Source organism: Spinacia oleracea, chromosome 6 (genome assembly GCF_020520425.1).
Source record: "Spinacia oleracea cultivar Varoflay chromosome 6, BTI_SOV_V1, whole genome shotgun sequence".
Classification (NCBI taxonomy): Eukaryota; Viridiplantae; Streptophyta; class Magnoliopsida; order Caryophyllales; family Amaranthaceae; genus Spinacia; species Spinacia oleracea.
In genome coordinates this window covers 122788833-122812179 of record NC_079492.1, presented here as the reverse complement: position 1 = coordinate 122812179, position 23347 = coordinate 122788833, and the positions used below count along the sequence as shown (strand labels likewise).

The following is a 23347-nucleotide window of genomic DNA, read 5'->3' as shown; positions in this document are numbered from 1 at the left end:
TGCTATCTTATTGGAGGATTTGGGTGGCGTCACAATAGCCCGTTTGGTGCCTGCACCTGCTGCGTAGTAGTAGTTGCAGTTCTGGTTTCTGCTTTTCATTTCTTTTTTATGTTGTTTTGTTTCTGTTTGTTTTTCCTTCGTGTTGTAGTGGTTCTAGCTTTCTAGTTTGATTAGCTTTCTCTTTGTTTAGGGTTGTTTTCCCTCTTTCACACCAAAAAAAAAAATATATAGAAAGGCTTAATATTAGGGGGTTTTTATTCGACGTCCTATTCTGCTAAATCGCCCTCATATTAATGGTGAAAGTACATTAATACCCTTATAAAATATTTTGCTTTTTTTTCTTGGTTTTGTACCTATATGTGAATGATAGATTATGTGAGTATTATTCCATATTATTTTGTGATTTTGTAATCTTGTATTTATGGTTAGCATAAATTAGCATATTATTTCATTACATGAGTTTGGTTATATATATACAAGGTACAGTACGCATATAACGTTTTTTTTTTTTTTTTTTGACATAGGCTCAATTTAACATAAATAAAAGAGTTTTACAAACTAAACAATTAAACTAAGGCCTTTATAGACCATTACAAGTACTACGAAACAAACTAAAAAATAAATGCCTAACAGCTGCAAGGGAAGCCGGCTCTTCCCGTGGCGGTCCTTGATTGTCAAAACCTTGTTTACACCACCAACAAGGTGTTATTGTGCCAAGATCACTCATGGTAGTGATATCATTGCAGGAGATTGGCCAGTAGCTTAAGTAGTTAACACTAGGAGGTTCCTTAACTAACCTGTAATACATGAAAAACAAAGAAAAGAGTGGAAGGGAAACAAAGTGACGCATATAACGTTAGGCTACATTATAGGAACTAATTCTATCAAATAATATCCTAATCTATGCTAAGCATAAATACACGTAATCTTAGGCTACATTATAGGAACTAATTATATCAATTAATACGCTAATCTAGGCTAACCATAAATACAAGATTAGAAATTAAAAATAACATGGAATAGCTGCCGCTTGCAAATGGTGGCTAAGGGCCATGGTGTGCCGCTCGGTAATGGCGGCAGCCACCATGGCTGAGCCGCTCAAGATCTGCGACTGAGTCATGGTGGGTGCCGCCATTACCGAGCGGCACACCATGGTCCTTAACTTCCATTTCCGGGCGGCAATTTCATTAGAAAAAAAATTAATTGACGCGCATAACCAGCAACAATGCAACCTCACCGGCGCAACCTCACCAACAACTATCTGACGTCGCAGCAACACACCAGCCGGCGTATAACCACACTACCACCGCACATGAACTCCCGACCCCCAGACACGACCGGCTGAACAATCGACCATCCACCCTAAACATAAGCCGCCCATCGGTCGCCGCCCCTAAGTCCCGATTATATTATTATTATTATTATTATTTTTTTATTATTATTATTATTATTATTATTATTATTATTATTATTATTATTATTATAAGGGTAAAATCGTATTTTCATGTAAAAAATGCGGACGATTTTAACGTATGAGGACGTCGAATAGCGATACACTAATATTATCCCGATCTCATATCTACTCCGTATATGGTTAAGTATAACCTCCTTATCTTTATTAAATTATAAATACATTTTCTATTAAATTTAACTTTAAAATAAAATTCACTTTAAAATAATTTGTAAATTTAATAAATATATTAATAATTTAATAAAAATACGGGTAGTACATGCACTTAATCGTATACGTGGTAATTTTTGTGTAAGATCGCCTTTTCTGAAAGGATTGCTTAGACCTTGTTCGGTATCACTGTCAGTTTCTAGTTTTTTGTTTTGAAAGTCATATAGTTTAGATTGAATCATGAACTTAAAAATAGTCATACTTATAGTAATCAGATTGTTTTTAAAAACTGACAACAAAAAACTGGAAACTACTTTTTTAAGCTTTCATATTTTGGTTTTTAGTTTTGTAAAAAACAGAAACTGAAAACAAAAATCGATGTCGAACGGGGCCTTAACTAATTGGTTATATTGCTTAATTAATTAGTTCCAGTGAACCATTGTTTAACTAATTGGTTTCATTGCTTAACTAATTGGTTCCAGTTCTTAGCTAATTGATTTCATTGCTTAACTAATATAACACCAAGGCGGTCTGACCGCCTTATATAAAAATTGTATATATGCCTATTTCCAATTAGATTTTTTAAAAGTTCAAACCTTTAATTCATCTGAAAAATCTATTTTTTCCTCAAACCTACCCAAGTAACCAAACACCCCCAATGATTATAAATCAGTCCTGAGAGGCCACTCCTTAGTAAAAGCACGCGGGGGCAATCAACTCCCTTGTCCATGTTGGGAATACATTTTGATTTGGTAGCTATTTTTGAGGGAAATCGTTATGTTATTAAGCCTTTTTATAATACTTCGTATATTTATCAATTCTGAATGCTCCGTTCTTCGTATATTTTTAACTTCTCCTTGGTCTGGTTTTTCTGAAATTTAAAGTAAGGCCGCGATGAATTGTTTCAATAGTTTTTATGATCACAAGGGTTTGTGTTAAGATTTATTAATATATGCAGAGTATATATATACACCCCGTTGGCATTTTTTTAATTTTTTTTGATAATGGTTAAAATTACGCATTGACAGATGTAATCGTTGAAACCGAGGAATCAAAATAACGTACATAAGCATTACTTTATAACGTAAAGACAACAAGCTAGACAAGATATATAAATATATTATAGTCCAGTCAAACGAAAAACGATACAATAAACACCCAAGATATTACTCTTGGGAGGCCACTTTATACTTGATAGATATAGTGGCTTATTGAAAACATAGAAAGTTCACGTAACATTTGCATATTGTTTGCTGAGAGTTGCATGCTATCATACTTAAGCGCATGGGCAATCCTGATCAATAATTTACATAGAAACAAATTAGCCGAGTACATATTAGCTTAATTAAACCAAATATGTTTCAAAATTTTGCAATAACATTTTGTACCTTCTTCTGGACGAAAATTCCAATAGACTCGAGGTAGTTGTTGTGCCTTCCAAACACTCCAACAACAGGGCCGTCAATTGGGCATGGCGATGCAAAAGCTCGTGGGCAATCGACTCCATTTCCTTGTCCATATGGTCCATAACCAGTTGGGCATAAGTTGGTGTGGATCTTCAATGTAGCAATGGTGCATTGATTGTTCTGGTACTTATAGTTTCCGTAGGTGCCAGAAATCTGGGTTATCTTTTCACCACACTTGAGTACAATCTATGTAAAGGTGAAAACGTTAGAGGAATAAAACGGAAAAAAAATGAAGTATACCATATATAGGTCCTCAATCATATATAGCACTAACCCTTGACTCCTTGGCACGGCAATCGTTGCCACCAAACATCTTGGTGTAGGTACCTCCACAAGGCTTGGCTACGACGAAGCCAATAGCATCAACAATGTAGCCATATCTTACGATGACTTCTTTGATACTTTCACCTTCTTGAAGTTTAAAGCTGTAGTTTTCGGGACACTGAGAACCATAAGGTCCGAATTGTTCAACCATATGCTTCTGCGAGTCGAGACAAAAACAACGTTAATAACATTATGCATATAATTAGGTGTACTATTAGAGTATTAGGAGTGGATGAATATATGAATGAAACAGTATGCATTAAGAACGAGAAATAATAGCGTGTTAAGCAAGTTCGAACCTGGGCGACTTGGTGAGCCATTTTGTTGCTTAGTGAGGTAGACTGATGAACTTGGAGATTACTTATGAAGTAGTAAGTTTGCAGTGATATTGTTTGGTTGAGGAGGATGTCTATTTATACACACATTTGGATCACAGAGAACATATTCTCGTGTCTATCATCCTTGCCACTTTATTTTATTTTATTATTCGTTTAGATTATTAAGAATAATATATAGTGTTATTCTACACATGCATTATTGCATTATGTTAGATCCCAGAAAATGATATTACGTACTACAAATATTGTATGTGTATATATGAAGTTATGGATGAGCTTACTCTGCTATATAGATAGCGATTGATTGAAATTTTGGACAAATTCTCCACTATTACAACTTTTATGAGTCATGTTGTTTAATTATTCTCTGCGTTCATAGTACGCAGAGGAGAAATTTCAAAACAATCCCTTTGATTGGCATATCAAGTGGCATTTTCGTAAATATAATGAAAAAATATACAATCTAAAGATTGCGATGTATAATATATTTGATAATTTAAGAAAAATTAAAATAAAGAAAATAATTCTAATATAAAAAGAGATTGTATATGTAAATATTTAGATTGTATATTTTGACAATTTATTTACGAAAATACCACTTGATATGCTTACCTTGCCAATCAAGGGAATTGACCGGACAGAACTCTACGCAGAGTATCACATTTAATTTAAGTTACTAAAATCATGACCCAAAGATGTTACGATTCTATACGACCCAAAAATATTTCATTGATCGATCTGGATGACTATATAGTAAAATCTTAAGGTTATAAAGTTGGATGAAATGGTTTAGAGAATTAAGATCTTAATTAACAAGATAATCGATTGGTCCATCAACTTCATTATGCTTGCCAGTTGCCACCTTACTTTTTTTTAATTCCTTGGGGTTATTAACAATAGTGTAATTTTACAACAATAGTGTAATTTTAGTGGTTGTTCCGTCACTTTTTGTTCTTTACTTTTTCATTTTGGGGTATTTTAAAATGTTTTTTACATTTCCTTTTATATTATCACATAAATGATTTAGTATTCTACTAAAATTTGTGTCCAATTATTATTTTAATCAATTGAATCCATTGTGTCATTTAATCTCTCACACTTTTCCATTGGGACATTAAATTTTTCTCATTTCCCAATATCATAATTTTGATAAAAGTGAAAAAATTATAAATAAACGTAATTTATCTAGTTTAAATAAAAAATTTGAGGAATCTCAATACAAATTAATTAATCGTTAAAACGCGTGAAAAATACCAAAAGTAAATAACAAAAATAGACAGAGGGAGTAGTTAAGAATGTTACGAGGAACAAATGTAGATTGAAGGTAAAGATGTAGAGGAAGAAGAGGAGTCGGACAAGTCAAGGCTTGCGGATGTGGGACGGTGAGACTAATTAATTAGTCCTATCTAATCTAATTAGTACTCTTCGGGATATTTTTTTGATTTTAAAAATTCTTATTTACAAGGGGTGTATAATAAATGTTGCATATCGGAGTAAAAAGTAACTCAAAATTTCCTTCAAAAGAAAAAACTCAAAATGCTTAATAATTACCCTTATATAGATAAAAATTATTTATTTTTTAGTGATATTTTTTTATTTTAATAAATTATTTCTTCAAAATCACTAATCTAATATATATATATATAAAGGAGGCATATTTTCTGAAATATTAGAGCGCCACCTAGGATTACTATTGGTTTCGGCCAATGAAAAATAAGATTTCTAATTTATTTTTGAATTAAAAAAATCGAGTGCCATGTAGATAATTAATTAGGTGACACGTAGATATTTTAATTAATTAATTATTAATATGTACAACTCCATACAAAATCAAACACTCTAATAATTAAAAATAAATCTAAAATAAAATTCATCCAAAATATAACACTAATCTAAAAAATAAAATTCATCCAAAATTAAACACTAATCTAAAACAAATTCAATCCAAAAATCAAACACTTATACAATATTAGAGCACCATGTAGAAAATCTAATGGTTTCGACCAATGAAAAATAAGATTTTAAAATTATTTTTGAATAGGAAAATTTCGTATTTACTACCTTTTAAATACCCGACTTTTGTAATTACTACCTTATGAAATTTTATTTTATTTTACTACCTTAAAGTTTCAATATTTTTTTGTTTACTACCACTTAACGGTTTCCATCCACAAGTTTCGTTAAATGGGCCCACTAACAGCTTTAATTCTTATTTCCCTCATTTCTTTCCATTTCTTTCCCGATTTCACTCTTCTCTTTAATGTTCACCTATTATAATTTGTCCCTCTTCTTCAACCTCTGTAATTTTCTCTCTCTTCTTCACCTTCCTCCTTTGGAGAACATTAAAACTTTTTCAAACAACCTTGAATTCACCTGATTCAATTCCTCTAGTTTTCGCCTCAAATCTGAAACCTCATCATCCTTAACATCGATTTCACATTGCAATCGGTTAAATACAAACTTCAGAGCCCTAAGCTTATGCTGATTTTCATTAACTTGGAGTTCTAAATTAGGGTTTTGGTAGTAATTCTTATACAACTGTTTAAATTCATAAAGGATCTGAAGATAAGAAGCCTCAAACAACAAAATTGAAGCAAATAATGAAGTAATTAGGGTTTGGTTAAACTGTGGAACTTTACCTTTCTGAGGAATTAGAGAAGGTTCTTGAGGTGGGCCAGGCTTCATTACCACAACTTTCTAATTGGAGATGAATTTATCGGGATTACTAACATCATCACCACCAAGGAGATAGAATTTTTCAGAATCATCAGCGAAGAATTCGAGAGCTTTGGATTTGAAAGAGAAAGCGAATTTCAGGAACATTTCGTAAATTTGAGGGGTTTTGATTCATTAGTTTAATCGAAATGCTGGATTGGGAATTACGATTCTTTTGAATTTGTTTGTGCAACTATGCTTAGTTATAATTGGTTAATAGTTGCTTTTGATGGTTTAGTTTTTGTTGGAAATGCTGGTTTTTTATGAATCAATGTTGGTTATGAATTGATTTGTTGATTGAACTGCTCGTTTGCTGAATTATCAGGATTGTATATGTTAAATGGTTTTAATCATGTGATAAAGATACATGCTTTTACATGTTAACTGGTTAAGACTTAAGAGTATAACAAAACACAGAAATTAAGAAGAGGGACTCTCTGATTTCTCCACTCTAATCGGGTGGATTCGAGGTTGTCGAAAGAGTTGTGTTGTTCTATATATATATGTTCTCCAAAGGAGGAAGGTGAAGAAGAGGGAGAAAATTATAGAGGTTGAAGAAGAGGGAAAAATCGTGAAAGAAATGGAAAGAAATGAGGGAAATAAGAATTAAAGCTGTTAGTGGGCCCATTTAACGGAACTTGTGGATGGAAACCGTTAAGTGGTAGTAAGCAAAAAAATATTGAAACTTTAAGGTAGTAAAATAAAATAAAAATTTCATAAGGTAGTAATTACAAAAGTTGGGTATTTAAAAGGTAGTAAATACGAATTAATCCTTTTGAATAAAAAAAGTCGAGTGCCACGTACGTAGATAAATAATTAGGTGTCACGTATATATTTTTATTAATTATTTACTAATATTACGCATATACAACTTCATCCGAAAAGTCAAACACTCTAACAATTAAACAATAAATCTAAAATGAAATTTAATCCAAAATAAAAAACTAGTATAATATAATATATAAAATATAGCAGTTAGTATATATAGGAGTTTATTTTAACTTAAAAATTTAATAAATTGAAAAATAAGATTTCTAATTTATTTTTGAATTAAAAAAACTGAGTGCCATGTAGATAATTAATTAGGTGCCACGTAGATATTTTAATTAATTAATTATTAATATATACAACTTTATACAAAATCAAACACTCTAATAATTAAAAAATAAATCTAAAATAAAATTCATCCAAAATAAAACACTAATCTAAAAAATAAAACTCATCCAAAATTAAACACTAATCCAAAACAAATTCAATTCAAAATCAAACACTGATCTAATATTAGAGCACCACGTAGAAAATCTAATGGTTTCGGCCAATGAAAACAAGATTTCAAAACTATTTTTGAACAAAAAAAGTCGAGTGCCACGTACAGAGTAGATAATTAATTAGGTGTCACGTATATATTTTTATTAATTATTTACTAATAGTAAGCATATACAACTTCATCCGAAGTCAAACACTCTAATAATTAAAAAATAAATCCAAAATGAAATTTAATCCAAAATCAAAAACTAATCTAATATAATATATAAAATATAAAATATAGCAGTTTGTATATATAAGAGTTTTATTTTAACTTAACAATTTAATAAAATTCGTGCATCACATGGGCTAAAATGTAATCCCCCGTAAATTTATAAATTTTAATAATATATTTTAACGTATATTGAATACATTTAAATAAGAATTTATGAATTTTGGAAATAAATATATAATTAACGTATATTTATTTATTACATTTTAATATTTTCAACGATTTACGAAATTGAAAATGATTTTAGAATTTTAAGTTAAAACGAATTCGAATTACGAGATTCCGTTCGATTGAAATTAGGAAGCAATCCTAACCATTTTTTTATTCAACAACCCAAATCCTACTCCTAGCCCAATTGGGTAAAGCCCAAACCATTAAAACCCAAAAAGAACCCAAACCCCCACCCAAAACTGATTCACGTGAAAAGCAAAAGCAAGAAAAAAATCAAAACCCTCCTTCCCCCTATTCTTTCACGTGAACCTTGCAAGCCTGTCCTGCTTCTTTAGCCGCCGCACCAGCCACCGCCTGGCCGCCGGCGTGGCTACACCACCATCCTCCTCTGCACGGTAACCTTCTTCTTCTCCTTCGTTCTTCTTCCTTCCTCTTTCGTTCATTTTTTTTTTGTAGCTTCGCTACCCTTCTCACGATCTTGTTCTCTCTTTCTCTCCTATCTCGTTTTGGTTTTTGAGCAGCATCAACCAAGTCGCGCCACCCTCTCCCTCGCTGCCGCCGAGCAGTGTTGCCGCCTCCGGCCGCGCCTCACCGCCTGCCACTGTCGTCCTCTAGCGTCGGTTAACTCTTAAAACCCCAAAGCTAATTTTTTTATCATGTGTATTAATTTAAATATTGTTGGAGTGGATTAAAATTATGATTTTTAAGATTTATTTATTTATTTTAGATTTTAATATTGTACGATTAAATTAGTAATTTTCAGATTTCATACATTAATTGAAACGAGAATTTGAATTAGTTAAAGCGGGAATTCTAAGTTTTTAATGATGTTGGATCATGGTAGAATGATTTGGAATGATTAAAACTATTATTTTTATATTCTAAGCATGATAATTTGGTGTTGATGTTATAAATTAATTATTTTCAGTTTTGATTGATTAATATATAAGTTAGGGTTTTAAGTAGTTTAGTGATTTAATTCATGATTATTAAATGTAAATTATAAGTTATTATGATTAAATTATATTTTTAGATTATATATTATGTTTAAATAATAAATTTAATTTTCAAATTATGAAATTGAATTGAAATAAGGAATTCAATTATTAAAGCATGGATTTTTTAAGGTTTTAATATTCTAAAATCATAATAGAATGATTATATATTATTAAAGCTATTATTTTTATGATTTTAAGAAAGTTGATTATGTTTTGTGGACGTTTTGAATTATTTTATATTGCTGAAAATTTTAAAAGGGATGTTTTATGGGAGTTTAGAACGATTTGGGATCATTAGTTTAATAGTTATTATGCTTGGAGGTTATTTTGTCAAGTTTCGATATTGGGGATGGTTCACAATATGTTTAGGGTGTATTTAGAGTACTTTAGTATTGCTGTAAATTGTTGGATATTGATTGGGGAATTTTATTGGTTGTTTTAGGCGGAGAATTCTTTGTAGGCGACTTTTGAATTCGTTAAAGTGGCCTATCAGTTTGTTTACACAAGGTACGTACATACTTGTGTGCTTGGAATGTGTGTGATTTGTTGAAACCATGTTGAAAGTGTTGATGAACTTGGTTATGTTGAAATTGTTGATGAACTTGGTTATGTTGAAAGTGCATATTTAATATTGTTGGATGGACATGTTAAGCATATATATTTCGTTATGAGAATTATAACGTGTTAGTAGATGATTGATGCGAACATGTTGGTTGTGAACATTAGATTATTATATATATTGATTCAGATCGATTGATCGTTGTTCCCTTTTAGCTTTTCACTACTTTATAAGGGCCGAGGACCTTGTTTAGTAAGTTGAAACCTTATACCCATATAGAGGGGTTGATCAGTATTAAAGGAAATGTTGGATTAATTGGAATAAGTCTTGATTGACACCTCTGTGATCACGTACTTAATTCCAAGATAAAAACAGTGGAGAATAATTGTTGATTGTATGACTTATGTGATTGTTGAGTCATAACAGAGTTTAATTTGTAAATCATGTAAAGTGAAACTGAGTAGCAATAGCTTTAGACTGTGCACGTCTAAAGTGACGGACAATCAGGAGTTGGGGTCATGGGTAGCCTATGACTTTTTCTGGGGCCGGATTGATCACCGGTTCTATTTTATTCAAAAGTCCCTCGATATCGCAAGTCATTGGGGTTTACGGAGTCGCGCCCGTACCTCGTCTTCCTTAGTGAAGAAGAAGAAGTTTCTAGTAGGCAACTCAGTCCATTGACTATTTCAATTAAAATAATGTTAATGATACAAAGGTCTAGTTCAGTCAAATATAGTCTTCAAGTCAATATATCTTGATTATCCTTGCTTATGTTTTATTTAGTACCATGTTAGGATTGTTCGTTTAATAGAATCATGTTAGGATTATTATTGATTTAGTATGTAGTACTCAGCTTTGCTGATTACGTGTTTTTGCTTGTGCATGTTGATCATGGCTATGCCTTATTGATCCTGTGATGACCCAATCTTTGGTGAGCAGTCTCTAAGGATCAATAAGCATTGTCCATCTGCAGGTTTGAAGATGTTGCATCATTGGGATCGGGAATAGAGAGCTTGTATTTAGTTTTGATTTGCTAAGTTAACTTGGGTTTGTTAATTGGGACTTTAAACTTGTCGTACTATTTATATTTCCTTATTTTCGTTGGATGATTTTTGGGATTAAACCTGTAATCGATTATTTATAAACCTAAAGTTAGTTTTATGTTTTCCGCTGCAAAATTCTGAATAAGCCGTTACGTTTTCACACGGGCGATAATGCCTTGATAATTCTCTACGTTTTATATTAAAATGTTGTTTTAGAAAAGAGAGAATTGTCGGGGTGTTACATAAAATCTAGTAATATATATAGTCGATCATTTAGCCTTTCAAATCTAATATATATATATATATATATATATATATATATATATATATATATATATATATATATATATATATATATATATATATATATATATATATATATATATATATATATATATATATATATATATATATATATATATATATATATAAAGGGGAGTTTTTTCGAGAGCATTTAGAGCGTACACGTAGGATTTCCACATCATCACATATAATTAAATTATTAATTAATTAATTAAATAATATTAGAGTCTTGCCACAATTGACCACTTAATATGATAAAGATAGATTCCAACTAAAATTTATCTTACTTCTCTTCCACCTTTTTGTATATATATACATATAAACTTCTTTGGAGATCCACAAAAACTCACGTATAACACCAAAAAGATCTACGTAAAAAAAAAAATTGTACACATCATAATTGTTTATGCTCCATCGGCTTAAGAACTTTAATTCGTTTATGTGTGTTCATTTAATACTATTCCTATATTTATATTTAAGTTTTTGTTGTGGTTGATTTCATCTTGCTTAAGTAACTCACGTACATCAATTCTTTGCAAAAGTCGATGGTGGAGTATTACACATATAGGTTGCACACAAGAAAAAGTGAATCACAAACTTTAATGCAAGGAGGGTGATTGAAGCAACAAAGTATACAATAGTAGTTATTGATAATAAATGGTAATTGTAATTTCAATTACCTTAATAATAAGGATTCCATTCACTTTTTATTCTCCTCTTTTTTTTTTCTTTTTTTTTTTTTTACATTGGAACTTAATCCCTTTATCTATTTTTATTTGATTTTTCTGTTTCCTAGCAAAATTTATAAATTGTACATAAGCAAAATTTATAAAAACATTTATATTCGAAAAACGGATGAAGTATATATACTCGAAGCACACAACTACTCCGATCCATTACATGTTTTTGTAGGAGAATAGATCTCTTAAAAAAATCGTTTTCCTATTTTACTACAAATTCTAACTATAAATACTGACCAAATTACCTATTCATAATATACTCATCTCTAAAAACCTATCAAAACCCTTCCCATAAATAACCTTATTTAACGTATAAATAAGCCCAATTCTTATTTATAATGGGTGTACAATAAATATTGTACACCGAAGTAAAAGTTAACTCAAAATGCTTAAAAGTTTGCTTATATATGTAAAAGTTATCTAATTCTTAGTGATAAAATTTTTCATTTTAGTAAAACTTATTTCTTAAAATTCATATAAAATTAATCATTTAACCCTTTAAAAGGTTTATCCATCAACTTATTTTTTACTAATATAAAAGTTAATCAAAACTAGGTTAAAGTTTACAAAAAATGGGTAAAAATTATCTTGGTGTACAATAAATTTATTGTATAATAATTTCAGCGTTGGAGACATGAGAAATATAGCCAAAGTTTTTTTTTTTAAAGAATAGAGTACCCTGCATTAGCTTAATTTAGGAAGTTACAGAAGATTTGGGTATTGTTATCCCCCACTCCTTCACTAAGAGAGGGAGGACATATACACAAAACATCATTGTCATTGCAAATTGCAAATAGTACAATTCAGAATTATTCGGCTTCCCATAAAGGTTAATGCCCTATAATTTCGGCTACAACCCTAACCTTTGAAATAGTCTTGGAGTAGCAACAGCCATAGGGCGAGGGTATCAAATTTGTATATTTTTTAAAGAAGAAAATTGAATTTATATACATTGACGAATCAATGTTTTATTTTTCTCAAAGCTCTATCTATTTTCATTTTTTATCTTAAAATATTATCAACCGTAAAAAATAAAACATTAAACTCCATTCTCTAATCCCAATCACAATTCATCATATCTTACTTACAACTCTCTAATCACATGACCGGATTCTAGCTCCTATACTCCTGGTAAGTGGTAATAGGTCTAAAGAGATGTCATATTACTCCGTATACCTCAATTATCAACTTCAATTTTTAGCCAAATTCAAGTTTTTCCTACTTTATTCTAAATACTAGATTTTAACTCGTGCGATGCACGTATTCTATTAAATTGTTATGTTTGAATAAAAATCATATGTATATACCACTTTTATATATTAGATTAGATTAATTTTTTATTTAGCAGTGAATTTCATTTTAGATTTTTTTTTATTATGAAAGTGTTTATTTTTGGATGAAATTGTATATGCGTAATATTAATAAATAATTAATAAAAAATATCTGCGTGAAAGTTAATCATTTCTTTACGTGGCACTCGACTTTTTTAATTCAAAATTAATTTTGAAATCTTATTTTTCATTGGCCGAAACCATTAGATTTTTCTACGTGGTGCTCTAGATCCCGGGGAAAACATTTCTATTGAGGCAACTGCACCTAATATTGGATTAATGTTTGGTTTTAAATTGAATTTTATTTATTTTATTTTAGATTATTGTTTGATTTTGGATGATTTTTATTTTAGATTTATTTTTTAATTATTAGAGTGTTTGGTTTTAGATGGAGTTGTATATATTAGTAATTTATTAATTAAAATATCTACGTGGCACCTAATTAATTTTCTACGTGTCACTTGATTTTTAAATTCAAAAAGAAATTAGAAATATTATTTTTCACTGGCCGAAACCATTAGTAATCCTAGGTGGCGCTCTAATATTTCAGCAAATATTCCTCCATTGGCCGAAGCCATTAGATTTTTCTACGTGGCGCTTTAATATTGGATTAATGTTTGATTTTAAATTGAATTTTATTTATTTTATTTTAGATTATTGTTTAATTTTGGATGAATTTTATTTTAGATTTATTTTTTAATTATTAGAGTGTTTGATTTTAGACGGAGTTGTATATATTAGTAATTAATTAATTAAAATATCTACATGGCACCTAATTAATTATCTACGTGGAAATCGATTATTTTTTAATTATTAAAGTGTTTGATTTCGATGGAGTTGTATATATTAATAATTAATTAATTAAAATATCTACGTGGCACCTAATTAATTATCTACGTGGCACTTGATTTTTTTAATTCAAAAAAAAATTAGAAATCTTAATTTTCATTGGCCGAAACCATTAGTAATCCTAGGTGGCGCTCTAATCTTTCAGCAAATATGCCTCCTTTATATATATATATTAGATTTATTGAATCAAAGAAAAATCAAGCAGCAATCAACTAAAATGGTTATATAAATTGATAAATCAGTATTTTATTTTTCTCAAAACTCTATCTATTTACTTTTTTATCTTTAAATATTATAAAGTGAATTTTATCTTGTTAACATATTTATCTATTTTCTATATTTTTTAAATAATTAATATTCGATTTTTTAGCATTTTTGTTAATTATGGAGGGTTTACTTATACTTATTATTTTGAAATGACTTGACCGTCAGTACCATAGGGATTTCAATTGGAATTTTTAATGAGTTCATTGATTGCATTTATCTTTTCTCTGCTTGTTTTGTTATGCATTTCACGTATTAAAATTCACCATTGCATTTTTTTTTTTTGGTATTGAGACTGAAAAATCACGCTATCCTGTTAGTGTATTACCTAAGATTACTCTTTTATCAGTTTTAGATATTTTTTTCTAACATGAAAACTGTCTGAGGTCAAACCAAACCAAGTATGAAATTAAAATAATTGAAACGTAATTAATCAGACATTATATATAACGGGGAAGAAGGTGCTACCAATGTAGGAGATATGACTAATAGTAGATGAAAATAGAATAGCTTATCTTAAATTATGTCGTGGCGTGACACCAATCACTGCCCTAAAGTTGAATTTGCCCCGCTACACACACAGACTCATGGCAATCAACCCCCAGGGTTACACGACTCTTCATATCCGGTGTGGATACGAAGATTGAGAACACACTTAAACAATGCTCAGAACAATGGTAGATTTTGTGTTTTCATTTTCGGAGAGGATGAAGAGGTTAATTTTATGTGCCTCTAGAGTAAGAATCAATAGCCTTTAAATAGGCCTAAACGATCACAAGAATAGAAGGTTATTAATTCGTCATCAATTAGGCCATAAATGGAGAAATCAATTAAGGTAATAATGGTCAACAAATCAATTAATTGACATTACACAATCAATTCAATAATTACGCTCCAAAATTGATGATTCATAATAGGAAAAACCACATTGTATTTACGGGAACTTTAATTCTTTTGAAGCAACATAATTTGGAGTTTTTCAACATAGACCGAAAGGAGTAAAACTCCAACATTCCCCCACATGATTCAAAAGAAAATAGGCTTTATTAAGAGAAGATGTTCTGGGCAAGGGATACTTAGTTTTACAGTATCAATGTCTTGTGGACTTGAATTGATACCTAGTGCATACTAATATGTCACACAACCATGTAAGGTAGAATTACCCTTGAACCTTGCATGGGGATTGTAGTAACACAAAAGCGCACCAAACTTTTCTCAAAACAAGTAGTGTTCTCGCGAACTTTAATAGTCAATGCCCCAAATATGCCTGGTTTTTCATGAACGCTCTAGAGATCCTAGCCTAAGGAACCTCAAAGGGGATTGGGCGTAACCCCCACATTCACATAGGTAAGCTCATCAAGTTTGTACTGTCACAAACCACCTTTACAAGGCTATGAACTTATTAAGAGTCTTGGCTCAACCTTACACATATGACAGTAGAAAAAATACTACATCACTTTTATTAATAGGAATGGTTGTAGTACATTACTTGAGTTCTTTTGTGACTTCGTTTGACCCATTGAACTTAGTTATTTCTAAGACGGGTATCAATCACAATTCACTCCACATAGGCTTCAAATCCATTCCTCAATGCTGACTCCAGCACAAAATTTATACAAAGGCCTTTGATGAGAGAATCTCAATATTCCTCTCATTTTCACGCGATATCACATTTTTTTTCCATGATCAATGTCCATGCCTCAAGCATGTATTCTAATCACATTACAAGCTATCTCAATTATAGCTTGTAAGCCAAAACACATGGAACTAATGGAGTTGGCTTCACCAACAATGGATCTCACATATTCCAATTAACTCATTGTACATGACAAACCAACATACATAATAATATGTAAATAACATTGTGGAGAAACAGAAAAATTACCTAACCCCCACAATGAGCTAACATCCAAAAGCTTTTCTAATGGTAGAATCCAATGACATTGACACTCAGCTCCATAATAGAATTATCACTTTCTATTAACCCAATGGACATCTCAAACATACTCGTTTGACCATCATCCCAAGGTACATTTCAGTGATTAGTGAGAACACTTTACATTCTCCATCTGCAACACAAGTTTGTCTAAATATTATGCTTACCACATAAGCAAAATCAAATTGAGAATCAAACATAAAACATTAGACCTTCAAATACGTTAACATATTTAAAATATGGAAGACCGTTTCCACATAAATTTCAACAACGTCAATAGGAAATTGGTTATTTTACCAAGCACCTCCTACACGTATTCATTTCAGTTTGGTACCTTTACCAACTTATTTGTCTCTTTTTGGCTTTCATCTTGTATTGTGAAAAATAAAAAAAAAACTTTAGTCTCATCCAAAGTATTAAAGTGTGACAATGTAACAAAATATGATCACACAAGCCATATGAACTCGATCAAAGCCAATCATATTTGAACACACGCATGCATTAAATCCACTCAGGAAGCTCATGAATTTAATATAAATTAGAAGTAACTAAGATGGTTAAACACTAAGGTTTTAGAGAACCCATTAATCACCAACCTAGTCCTTGGCCTCAACAAAGCTACCTCTCAACGAAATATTAAAGGTTATGATTAGGTATTGGCTCTGCAGCTCCTTCATGTTTTGACAAGTCTCAAGGATAATATAATAGATCATAACTCATTCATATGTCCACTTTCTCTCAAAAAATTAGCGCCAAATTATACTCATGAATTCATCATAGAGAATATAAGTCTCATTTACTATTAGAAAACACCTTTCTTGCTGCTTGAATTGATCAATTCTAAACATTATTTCATCCTCAACACCCACAGCTCCGAAAATAATAATTGCAACAATTTGGTATGCGTTTCTCGAAAAAAATAATATTATTTTATTATTCACGAAATCATCAAGCTGTTGTTTTGATTGAAATAACTTCTCATTTAATCTTGTGGGATTTTGGTTTTAATAATGAGTCTGGTGTTTTGATTGGAAAATAATCTATCTCACCAAACTAATACGAAGTATTAAAAAACAATCACTCTTACGGAGGCCGTTCTACGGAGTAATTAATTCGAAATTGGTTATAACTCAACTCCGTAATATTACTCAAAAAATTAAAATAAAAAATAACGGCAATTTGATGACCAAACACAAGTCTTTAACTTTATCCACCATGTGTAGCCAATTAATCCATGCGTTAAAACAAATTAATGACTCCCAAAATACACAAAGTGAAAACTCAGCACTGGTGTTCTGAATCGGCGTAACCATTTATAATAATCCAAAAATCCAAACTATTAAAGCAAACAAATAACTAAGACCCAAAAAATGCAATGGGAATTTAAATCCACAAATCATTAATCTAGTATACAACTATGAATTAGCAGAACACCTTGACAATACAAGAAACATCAAATATGAGAAATACTAAATATGAATCATACACGTCATTACAATGTCAATTCGGTTCTACCTCATATTTCCTTTGCAGGGTAACATTGACATACACATAATATCCAAACGATTAGTCATATAAAAAAATTAAAACAAATAATACAAATTCAACTTTAGATTGTAGGAGATATGACTAATAGTAGATGAAAATTGAATAGCTTATCTTAAATTATGTCGTGGCGTGACACCAATTATTGCCCCGCTACACACACGGACTGTAACACCCCGACAATTCTCTCTTTTCTAAAACAACATTTTAATATAAAACATAGAGAATTATCAAGGCATTATCGCCCGTGTGAAAACGTAACGGCTTATTCAGAATTTTGCAGCGGAAAACATAAAACGAACTTTAAGTTTATAAATAATCGATTACAGGTTTAATCCCAAAAACCAATAAAAGAAAATGAGGAAATATAAATAGTACGACAAGTTTATAGTCAAATTAAACAAACTCAAGTCAACTTAGCAAATTAAAACTAAATACAAGCTCTCTATTCCCGATCCCAATGATGCAACATCTTCAAACCTGCAGATGGACAATGCTTATTGATCCTTAGAGACTGCTCACCAAAGATTGGGTCATCACAGGATCAATAAGGCATAGCCATGATCAACATGCACAAGCAAAAGCACGTAATCAGCAAAGCTGAGTACTACATACTAAATCAATAATAATTCTAACATGATTCTATTAAACGAACAATCCTAACATGGTACTAACTAAAACATAAGCAAGGATAATCAAATTATATTGACTTGAAGACTATATTTGACTGAACTAGACCTTTGTATCATTAACATTATTTTAATTGAAATAGTCAATGGACTGAGTTGTCTACTAGAAACTTCTTCTTCTTCACTAAGGAAGACGAGGTACGGGCGCGACTCCGTAAACCCCAATGACCTGCGATATCGAGGGACTTTTGAATAAAATAGAACCGGTGATCAATCCGGCCCCAGAAAAAGCCATAGGCGACCCATGACCCCAACTCCTGATTGTCCGACACTTTAGACGTGCACAGTCTAAAGCTATTGCTACTCATGTTCACTTTACATGACTTAACTTTTAATACTTGGTTATGACTCATCAAACATAAATATTATATTCAACAAGTAAACACAACTTCTTTTATCTTTGAATTAAGCAAGTGATCACAGAGATGTCACACAAGACTTATTCCAATTAATTCAACCTTTCCTTTAATACTGATCAACCCCTCTATATGGGTATAAGGTTTCAACTTACTAAACAAGGTCCTCGGCCCTTATAAAGTAGTGAAAAGCTAAAAGGGAACAATAAACAATCGATCTGAATCAATATATATAAATAATAATCTAATGTTCCCAACCAACATGTTCGCATCAATCATCCATACCAACATGCTATAATTCTCATAACGAAATATATATGCTTAACATGTCCACCCAACAATATTAAACATGCACTTTCAACATAACCTAGTTCATCAACAATTTCAACATAACCAAGTTCCTTAATCATTTCGACATAACGAAGTTCATGAATCATTTCAATATGGATTCAACAAATCACACTCATTCCAAGCACACAGGTATGTACGTACCTTGTGTAAACAAACTGATAGGCCACTTTAACGAATTCAAAAATCGCCTACAAAGAATTCTCCGCCTAAAAACAACCAATAAAATTCCCCAATCAATATCCAACAATTTACAGCAGTACTAAAGTATTCTAAATACATCCTAAACATATTTTGAACCATCCCAAATATCGAAACTTAACTAAATAACCTCCAAGCATAATAACTATTAAACTAATGATCCCAAAACGTTCTAAACTCCAATAAAACATCCCTTTTAAAATTTCCAGCAATATAGAATAATTTCAAACGTCCACAAAACATAATCAAACGTTCTTAAAATCATAAAAATAATAGCTTTAATAATATATAATCATTCTATTATGATTTTGGAATATTAAAACCTTAAAAATCCATGCTTTAATAATTAAAAACTCTTATTTCAATTCAATTATGTAATCTGAAAATTAAATTATTAATTAAGCATAATATATAATCTGAAAATCTAACTTAATCATAAAAAAACTTATAATTTATATTCGAGAAACATGAATCAAATTATTAAAACTCCATTAAAACTCTAACTTAAACGCAATTAACAAATCTGAAAATAATTAAATTAATTTCAACAACATATAATCTTGAAATTTCATAACTTAACTATAAAAATCATAAATTTAATTCAAGAAACATAAATTCAAATTAATTAAATTAATTAAAACATTTAAATAACTTAGGGTTTAAGAAAATAAACCAAATAGGGAGGAGAGAGAGAGCGACCGGTGGTCAGAGGCACGGCGGCGCGGCAGCGACGCTGCAGGTGGGCGGCGCAACGAACGGAGCAGGGCTGGACGGCGGCTCAATGGTGGTGGCTACGACTGCCTTGAGCTTGCGGCATAGTAAGAACGAAGGGGAGGAGTTCCGGCAAGCGAGAGGGAGAACAAGGAGGAGGACGCGGCGGCGCAACAAGGGGTTGGGCGGCGACGCGGCGGTGGTGCGGCGGCTGGTGGCTGTTGCACGCAAAACAGAAGAAGCAAATAAGGAGAGGAGGAAAACGAGAGAGAAGAAAGAAACAAAGAAGAAGAGGAAGGAGGAGTTACCACGTACGAGGGTCGACGGTGGTCGTCGGTGCAGGTGGTGGTCCGGCAGTCAGAGTGCGGTGCGGCGGCTGACAAGGGAGAGGAGAGGGATTGCTGGTGTTGTGCGTGAGGTTGAAGGGGGATGGAGGGGTTTTGGTTCCACGTGATTTTGAAAAGAGAAAAGGGAGTATTGGTTTGGGTTTTGTTACTTTGGGCTTCACCAATTGGGCTAGAGTTAGGAGTTTAATTTTAGGATTCGAATCCAAAACCGAAATATGATCGTTTTCTAAATTCAATCGATTTTCGTAATTCAAATTCTTTTTTTTTTTTTTTTTAACTTAAAATTCTAAAATTATTCTTTATTGCACAAACCGTTAAAATATTTAGAATATATTTAAATAAAATTAAATATACATTAAATATATAATAAAGTTCTAAAATCGTTAAATATTTAGAACGTACTTAAAATAAAATAAATAAACGTTAATTATATATTTATTACTTAAAATTCATAAATTCTATTTAAATATAAATAATATACGTTAAAATATATTAATAAAATTTATAAATTTACGGGGATTACAATCTACCCCTCTTAAAAGAAGTTTCGTCCCGAAACTTGACACGAAATTTCCCACATTTTCCCCAAAAGCTTTTAACTTATTCTTACTAGAGAAGTACTTGTGCCACCTATGTGCACTCTTTTGCCAACTCAAAGTTGTTTGTGTTACTCATGAACACCTTTTCTTATGCGGAGAGTCTATTTGCTTTGCCTAAACTTGTAAAATTTGCTAAAATAAGCATACAAATGCATAAAAATGCCATAAAATAGGTGAAAAGCGCGAATTTCTATCGCATTCTACCCCCCTTAAAGAAAACGAGTTACGCCCTCGTAACTCACCTCATGGAATAGCTAACCAAAATTTTCTTTCGACGAATTCTATTCTCAAAATTCCTATTTCATTAAAACTACTAACTTTAGACTTTTCACAACAGATGACGAAACAAAAGAACAAGTCACCCACGAACTAAATAATGCTTAACTTGCGCGGAGTAAATAGAAAAAGTACCAGAATCTATATCGGCAGATCGTTCATCCTCATTCTGATTCATCATGTACAACTTTCCTGGAGCCTTATTCGGGTTGTTGTTATCATTTGCAGGCTTATTATAGTTCTCTTGATTGTTTTGTGCCCCTCCAGGCTTTGAATTTTGACCTCCAGACTGGTTATACCTCACTTGGTTTCCACCTCCATTACTATTTTGTTCCTTTCTGTGCTTAGTGAAGCACTCATACTCCCTATGTCCCCTTTTTTGACAATAGTTGCAGGTCACTAATTCTCCTTTGCAGTTCTTACCAGGGTGATTGTTACTGCACATCTTGCAATGATGCACTCTCTCAGATGGGTTCGAGTTGTTGTGGTGCCCCTGATTGTTTCCTCCTTGGAAATTTCCATTTCCATTCCCATTTCCGTTTCTATTCCTTTTAAAGTTTTCTTGGTTACCCCCAGCATTAAAATCTTTTCTCTTTTCCCCAATTACCACAGTTTTCTTTTCCCTTCTAGACTGTAGCCCATAAATATGAGCAGCTCTCCCATACACTATGTCTAAGGAAGTAAAGGTTTCTCCACCTAATCCCAATTGAATTTCATCAGTCAGCCCTTGCTCAAACCTTTGAGCCTTTAGCTCCTCAGTAGCTACCACCTCAGGTGCAAACCTCGATAAAGCTATAAACTTGCTATAGTATTCAGCAATAGTCATATTCCCCATCCTAAGGTTGATAAACTCCTGCGCTTTCTGCTTTCTCATAAAAGGAGGATAAAACTTCCCCCTCAAGGCAACTATGAATGAATCCCAATTGAATCCCTCAGCAGCACTTAGTCTAGTTCCATTTTCCTTCCACCAAAGGTCAGCCTCATCTTTCAGGTAAAGGACAGCTTGACTTACTCTCATACTCCCAGGGCAACTTACAGCCTCAAATAGTTTCTCAAACTCCCTAATCCAGTTTTCCAGGAAGGTTGGGTCGGCTTGCCCCTTGTAATACGGTGGCTTAACCTTAGAAAGTCTTTCAAACATTTCCCCCGCAGAGTCGGGGCGCTCAGTTCTCTCCTGGTTTAGCTTTTCCGCCAAGAGGCGAATTGCAGCAGCTAGATCATTGTTGTTGGCCATTCTAGAACGCGACCTGCAATTAGTATACTCTACTTTAGGTTTGAAACATCACCTATACGTTATCCCATACAATTTAATACTTGAATTGGCCATAAAGATCGCCTCAACCAACAATGTTCACATTAATACACATCATTTACGAAGGCACGACAATCGTTTACAAATGTGCAACGATCGTCTACAAGATGCAATAATCATAAAAAAAAAATACTCATCCTCAATAGTTCACGAAAGACATTCACACTGCACGTAAGGCATAACATTTTGAATTATATTGGTCATGAGGGTCTAGATTGGCCCTCACTTCCTTTATGTGCTCATCATTTAATATTATTGTGGCAATTAAATTGATCCACAATTCACATTGAGTATGCAAACAATTAATCCATGACGTACTACCTAGAGGTTGGGGTATTATGGAATCCTCAAAATAGAATAAAGAACAATTCCTTGAAAACTTTAACTTTTATTGCTAACTCCATAGAGGTTTATTACATCCTTGAAAATAATAAAGAACATCTCAAACTTCAATAAACTTAAACCTTAAACAGTTGTAGCTTTGCTACTTATTCTTTAAAACATAAAAGTGCTAATTAACTATTTATGACTTCAAAATATTTGTGGCCTTTTGCCTTTCCATTGCTCCTGAAACTTGCGGAGTGAAATTTAGGTCTCAAGATCATCGAACTCTTCTTCAGGGTCTTCATCGGGGTCTTCCTCAGGGTTTGCATCTTCACCCATGTTTTCATCTTGATTAGGCTCACTTGCCATCTCCTGTTCACTTTCGAACTCTGCATCCGAATCACTAGAGATCTCAATGGTTGGCTCATGAGCCGCTGGGTTAGG

The 23347-nt window shown here is 32.0% G+C and overlaps 1 protein-coding gene across 1 annotated transcript; it reads right to left on the bottom strand.

Moving 5' to 3' along the window:
* Positions 1–2720: 2720 nt before the first annotated feature.
* Positions 2721–3867, bottom strand: LOC110788852 (mannose/glucose-specific lectin-like). Its single transcript, XM_021993488.2, has 4 exons — positions 3711–3867; positions 3362–3568; positions 3010–3273; positions 2721–2915 (listed from the first exon to the last, which is right to left on the bottom strand). Exons 1-4 carry the CDS (start codon positions 3729–3731, stop codon positions 2898–2900), a joined length of 510 nt encoding a protein of 169 aa, XP_021849180.1. The 5' UTR covers positions 3732–3867; the 3' UTR covers positions 2721–2897.
* Between the last annotated feature and the right edge of the window lie 19480 nt (positions 3868–23347).